Raw genomic sequence first — 6,184 nt, 5'->3', positions numbered from 1 at the left:
GGTGTCTCCACACATGTAGTGTTCATCACTCACAGCTGTATCTGTTAAAAAAATTACATACACCCCCCCACACCCTACAGAGCAGGAGATTCTCATTGATGGTTTAACTGAAAATTAGATATTATCAACATCCCTTCCCCCAGCCTGCTTGCCCTCTTTAAAAATGTCCAGCCATGATCTTAGCAGAGAATAATTATCATCTTCTCATCAGCCCCAGTTATAGAAATAGATTTTCTGCCAAGCAGGCAAGTAATCCATCAGTGGCCCTGAAAACAAGAGAACAAAAGGGTTATGCATACAGAAAGGCATAAAAATTTGAAGCTGCATGTATACAGGGTATATCCCCACTTCTCATTATGATGCCCAGCAATCCCAAATCTCCAGTTACACAACTCAGCTTGAACCCAGGAATACAACATTTACTTTGGCCAAGATGGGAGACAACTTTGGGATGTGGTGTCAGACATGAGAGCAGGACCAAGCGGGGCATGAAACATGGTCAGCACAGCCATGGTGTGGGACACTGCTCCCTCAGAGCTGACATGTCCAAGCTCCACTGGGAAGGGGGCTCTGCAATGTGCAAGGGGGAAACCTGCATGCAGAAAGTCAGGAGGACACCACTGTGGCACAGCAAAGAGCAAAGACAACTCAGCAATAACGAGCAGGTGCAGACACAGAATCAACTGCTGTAGATTGAAAATGCTTATGTAGCACATGGCTTAATGCAGGCTCCAAAAATCACTAGCTGGAGCTCCTGAGCTAGCTAGCTTTGTGAACTCTCCAAAGAAAGGACAATTGCAGGTGCCAGGCTGATCTAATGCCACATCACTGCCATGAATCACTCAACAAAAGACTTCACATCAGCAGGGAAGAGGGGGAGGTGGAATTCTGGCCCAGAGTAAAAGGATCCTCTGATGAAGGACTAGGAAAAAAAAGCCCTGGTTTGGCCCTTTTACAATCAGCTCCTGGCTGGGTCAGTACCTCTAGACACCTGTTTACCCCATCATGTCTTCGTTGCAGACCAGTGATCAAAAAACCAATTAAAAAACAAGGGCTGCAATGCAGGGCTCTGGTGCACCAGCTGAAGTGCAAAAGGGAGCTCAGGAGAACAGGCCTCGGTGATAGAGACCAACCTCTGCAGCATGAGAGAGCACAGGGAAGGTTACCACAGTGCTTGAGCACAGGTCCCTAATAGTCAGGAAGCAATTAATCCTTTCCTATTCCATTTAAAACAACACAAGCATCATCACAGGGTGCACCACTACTAAGCATTCTAGGGACTTCCCAATTCCATCTTCAGGTTGAAAACTGATTGACACTCTGCCCAATTCCCCTGATTTTTCTCTACCCAACAGAAATGGGGATCCAGCAGGGGGGCCCACTTACGTGTGACAAAGCCAACTCCAGGCACGTAATCAGCCAACAAGCGCAGGAGGAGGAGGATCCTGCCCCTACAAAGGGAGAAGAGTATGAACGAGTCCAGTGAGACACCTCCTGCCCCAGCTGCTGAGTGCACGAACAGCAACGGCAGCTCTTCTCAAGGGCTCAGATTAACCCGGTCACAGGCACCCAAATCTCTTCAGATCTACTCACCCAGTCCCTGACGCTAGTTCTGTTAAAAGGGAAATGTTCAGCAAAAGCCCAGCAGGGGCCCCTTACTCTGAGTATCGGTCATAGAAAGGAGACCTCAGGAGGTAGTACAGCAGTAGGAGGGTCCGTCGTCTCAGCTCTGCTCGCTCTCGCCTGTTCAGGTCTTGCAGATCACTCAGCAAGCTCAGACTGGAAGGAAAAGGGTAAAGGGCTAATTCATGGCAACAGCAGCCAGCAGGGAAAAGAAAGCAGGTTTCCAAATGCCCCCCATTCTCGGCTCCACACGCAGCAGGCTGCACCAGCTCAGAACACAGAGCACTAAGTGTTGCAGAAGATAGTGAAATGTGTCAATCTCCTGGCTAAACACCAGGCCCTCCCTGTGCTTATTTCTCTAAGTGGGCCTGCCCAGGACAGGGGAGCAGGGGAAAGTGTGATGCTCAGCCACCACCAACCTCAAGCACAAAGACTCTTCTTCAGACTGACCTCGAGATGTCCAGGACTGCTGAGAGGAGCCAGGGTTTCCATGATCTCTGGCCCCACACTCCTAAACTCAGTACTAGGAATACACAGTCAAGGAATAGAAAGAACCAGAGATGCCTACAAGGCCTGCAGTCAAGTGATCTCCTGGGTACCAACAGGTCTCTGCCCAGCCCAGGAGAACATGCTCTCAGGCAGTGCTGGGAGGGCCCAGGAAAGAGGCTGGAGGACTCGTGCCCACAACTCCTCGGCTGAGGCTAGTCCTCAAGGTGAAAGTGAGGGGAGCAGTCCCGAGGCCCCTGCCTAAGCAGAGCAGTGGCAGGGAGAGAGGAGGCTGGTGTGGCACTGCCCCGCGCCAGGACCGAGCCCGCAGCACCCTCTGCTGGCACCTGGGTAGGGCGTGTGCCTGTTCCCAGCCAGGGCAGGATACAGTGGAGCAGAGGGCGGGTAATGTAGATGGATTCTGCGATGGTTTCTTGGAGACCCAGAGGGGTGGGAGGCTGGTTCATCTCCTCTGCCCTTCGGCTCTGCGACTCCTCCCTCTGCTGGGGAGACCCCCAGTGCCGGGACTGCAGGGATGGGGCTGAAAGAAGCAGATCAGGTCACCAACACAAATAAAACCTTCCTACCACGCTTCCCCACACTGCCACCCTGCTGATTTCTGCACAGTGAAGGTGTGAAATGGGAAAGGTTGAAGAGCTGTGCACACAGCGACTGCTGCAGCTCACCAGCACACTTGGAGCTCACCTCCAGTGGGGACAGAGCAGGGAGAGGTAACTTGTAAGGTCTGGTTTCCTCAAAGCGTGACCACACTGAAGGGTTGTCTCTGTCGGACAGCTCACTTGGGGAAATACAATTCTAAGTGCTATCCTTGCAGTACGTGCCTGAATCCTTGATGCTTTGATACCTTCCTGCCTACAGGGCCCACTGACTGGCAGGATGTGTCCCAATACCAGGTTCTGCTCCTCACTGCCCACACCTAAGTCATGTATAATAGAATCACAGAATGGTTTGAGTTGGAAGGGACCTTAAAGATCATCTAGATCCAAACCCCCTGCACGGGCAGGGACACCTCCCACTACAGGTTACTCAGAGTCCCATCCAACCTGCCCTTGAACGCTTCCAGGGAGGGGACATCCACAGCTCCTCTGGACAATCTGTGCCAGTGTCTCACCACCCTTACACTAAAGAATTTCTTCCTAATGTCTAACCTAAATATACCCTCTTCCAGTTTTAATCTTCCAGTTTTTAAGCCCCTCCCCAGCTTTACTGTAGACCCCTTCAGGTATTGGAAGGCTGCTACAAGGTCTCTCCAGAGCCTTCTCTTCTCCAGGCTGAACAACCCCAACTCCCTCAGCCTGTCTTCATAGGAGAGAGCTCCAGCCCCTGAGTAATTTTTGTGGCCCTCCTTTGGACTCAAACCAACAGCGCCATGTCCTTCTCATGCTGGGGGCTCCAGAACTGGACACAGTACTCCAGGTGGGGTCTCATGAGAAGGGCACAGAGCAGAAACAGCTCAGGCAAGGACAGAAAACAGGCCCAGGTACTTACTGTTCTGGAGAGAGCGCACAACACGGCTGGAACGTTTGCCAACATAGGTCTGGTCCTTCCCCAGGGAGTTGTCTTCCATGTCTGCAAGAGAAAACAGCTATGGGAGTCAGGTTCCAAAGGAACACAACTCACTCCAGGGCCAGCAGCACCCTTTCCTACACTGCCATCTAGAAAACCAGGCTGAAAGTTTAATCTTATGCAAACTGGACCATCTTGAAGGAGCTAACACTGTGTGGAGCTGTCAAGAGGGTAAAAGGGTAAATCTGCCTGACATTGCCTGACTACCCTGATCTCTTACCATCAGATCAGGGGACACACAGGTGGACTAACAGTTCAGCCAGTGATTCCAGGCTTAGACTCCTCCACCCTCTCCTTCTAGACTGCAGGACAACCCTGCCACTAAGCAGAGGGCAGAACACTCAACACAGCTCAGCTTTGTGTTCCGAAGCCTTACAGTTCCCTGTGCCATCCAAGCCACTGCTCTTATGAGTAATTCCTGGCAGGGCAAGGCATGTGGCAAAGCAAGGTTCCAAGTCAATGACAGCACTGTGGGCTCACCTTGGGGGTGGAGAGGCTGCTGCTGCTCCCTGTTCAGCGGCACGATGGGAGGAGATGTCTGGATGCCGCCTTTGTACCACAGCAGGAGCAGGAGACGAAGGATGGCTCTGTGGGCAGACACGTGGAAGCCTTCAATAGCAGGTTTGGGAGCTGGGTTCCTGCTGCACTGGAAAGGTGGATTCCACAGAAGAGGGAGACACTCATGTCTGCTCGGGACAACTGGCAAGGTGAGAAGGGTGTCTCTTTCTGTGGCACAGTGTCCAGCACACTGTGGGGCTCCAAACTCCCTCAGCCTCTGGGACTGGCAGCTCAGTGCTGTTTGGACTTTTCCCCAAGGTACTGCTGAGTCCCCTCCAGATCCCCTTCCCGAGTGGACGCAGCCCCTTCCCCTCTGCCCACAGCACTTACTTAGCCAGCTGGATGAGGACAATGATGGTCCACCGGCCCATCTCCCCCCACACCCTGGCTGTCCCCATCTCTGCAAAAACCTCCACGCATTCTAGCACGCTCAGCCAGGTCAGCAGCTTCTGCTGGGGCAGTGACTGCAAAACACAGAGGGGAGGAGGGGGACAGGATGCAGGTTCTGCTTGTGAGTTAGATGGGGCAGAAGCACAGCCCAGTCTGGCGGGACCCTCAGAAATAACCACTGGATGGCCCTGGAAATCACAGCCCTAGAAACCAAAAGTGGTGCCTCCACTGCGATCAGAGTCTACACACAAGCCCACTGCTCCACCTCCAAGAAGGGGCAGACTGAGACGTCAACAGTATCACATACAGCTGCTGCCCCAGGAACAGTGAGAACATCACACCTGTGTATTGGATTGCCTTGTACCCCTCAGTCTCTGAGTTATGACACTGTGCACAAACTTCACTCTCTCTCTCTCACCTTGTCCTAGAGAGCTGAGCTACACGACAAACCTCTCTCCTGGTTAGAGGTGACAAGGGAATATGCTTGGAGTGGAGGGAAGGGAAACAAGAGTGCACGATGACAGCAGAGTGAATGTGGCTGAATTGGTCTAGATCCCTGGCATGAACCCTAAGACATCAAGTGCTCTTCCAGCCTGGGTCCCTGCTCCCCATACAGGAGCTTGCTGGTGCTCTCAACCCCAAGATTTAACCCACTGAAAAGCAATACAGCTGAAATTCACTTTGGCCTTTAGCAACCAGGGAGGTAAGTCTCCTGCATTTCTGTCTGCTACACACCTGACACTCCAGCCAGGGAGCTGCCAACACCCAAACCCACGCAGCGGGCAGGCTTGCGACAGAGGAAGCCTGCCTGGAAAGAAATGCCCTCCTCCTCATTCCCCAAAGGGTCTAACAAGTGCTGGGAGCCAGTCTAGGGCTCTTGCAAGAGAGACATAGAAGCACGGTGCTTCTGTTTGTTTTGCTCAATAGCAAATGCACAGCAGGAGTCTGAAGGGTGGAACGAGAGCGTCGGGGCTCCAGAGCCACTGCTGTGGAAACAGCCACGGTTATTCAGCAACCCCTTTGCCTATCCCAGGTTCTGAGCTTCTCAAAAAAACACAGTGGGGCTCCTGCTGCGAGTCAGGGCCTGATTTCTGCAGTCCGGGGAGTGCTCTGGCCACCCCTCCCACTCAGCACCTACAGGGCAGGGCTGCACCTGCATTCAGAGGCTGCCTCGGGCCTCTACACACCTGGCAGCAAAAAGAAGCCACAGCAACATCCTGTTACTTTCCAGACACCCTCTGAAAGCTTCCGTCTGAAAGAGAGCCTGGATCCCAAGTCCTCCTCCCCCACGCTCCCGCCTTACCACAGGCAGGCTCCGCTGCAGCTCCTTGCGGAGGATCCAGTCGTTTAACAGCACCAGGAGGTTGGAAGCCGAGTACACTGGGGAAGGAAGGGGAGCGCACCGCAGCTGCGGGATGCCCGCAAAGCCCCACAGAGCGGGGCCGCTGCCCCCTCCCCGGGCAGGGGGTGAGGGGAGGAGGGCAGCGAGGCAGGCAGATCCCTTCCACGGGCTGCCGGAGGACACAGCCGGGCGGCGGGA

At 53.5% G+C, this 6,184-nt stretch overlaps 1 protein-coding gene across 1 annotated transcript in view; it reads right to left on the bottom strand.

Annotated features, from left to right (window-relative positions):
* Positions 1 to 11: 11 nt before the first annotated feature.
* Positions 12 to 6,184, bottom strand: part of PEX16 (peroxisomal biogenesis factor 16) — a 44,588-nt gene continuing 38,415 nt past the window's right edge. Inside the window, exons 2-10 of the mRNA XM_009999597.1 lie at positions 5,948 to 6,024; positions 4,585 to 4,718; positions 4,177 to 4,283; positions 3,619 to 3,699; positions 2,498 to 2,650; positions 2,074 to 2,146; positions 1,660 to 1,779; positions 1,387 to 1,451; positions 12 to 266 (exon numbers count right to left, since the gene is read on the bottom strand). Of these exons, the coding sequence (XP_009997899.1) occupies positions 208 to 266; positions 1,387 to 1,451; positions 1,660 to 1,779; positions 2,074 to 2,146; positions 2,498 to 2,650; positions 3,619 to 3,699; positions 4,177 to 4,283; positions 4,585 to 4,718; positions 5,948 to 6,024 (869 nt within the window). The 3' untranslated portion in view covers positions 12 to 207. The remainder of the gene's footprint in view (positions 267 to 1,386; positions 1,452 to 1,659; positions 1,780 to 2,073; positions 2,147 to 2,497; positions 2,651 to 3,618; positions 3,700 to 4,176; positions 4,284 to 4,584; positions 4,719 to 5,947; positions 6,025 to 6,184) is intronic.

Source organism: Chaetura pelagica, unplaced genomic scaffold, assembly GCF_000747805.2.
Source record: "Chaetura pelagica isolate M959 unplaced genomic scaffold, ChaPel_1.0 scaffold55, whole genome shotgun sequence".
Classification (NCBI taxonomy): Eukaryota; Metazoa; Chordata; class Aves; order Apodiformes; family Apodidae; genus Chaetura; species Chaetura pelagica.
The sequence above is the reverse complement of the archived record's forward strand: the minus strand, read 5'-3'. Positions and strand labels throughout refer to the sequence as shown.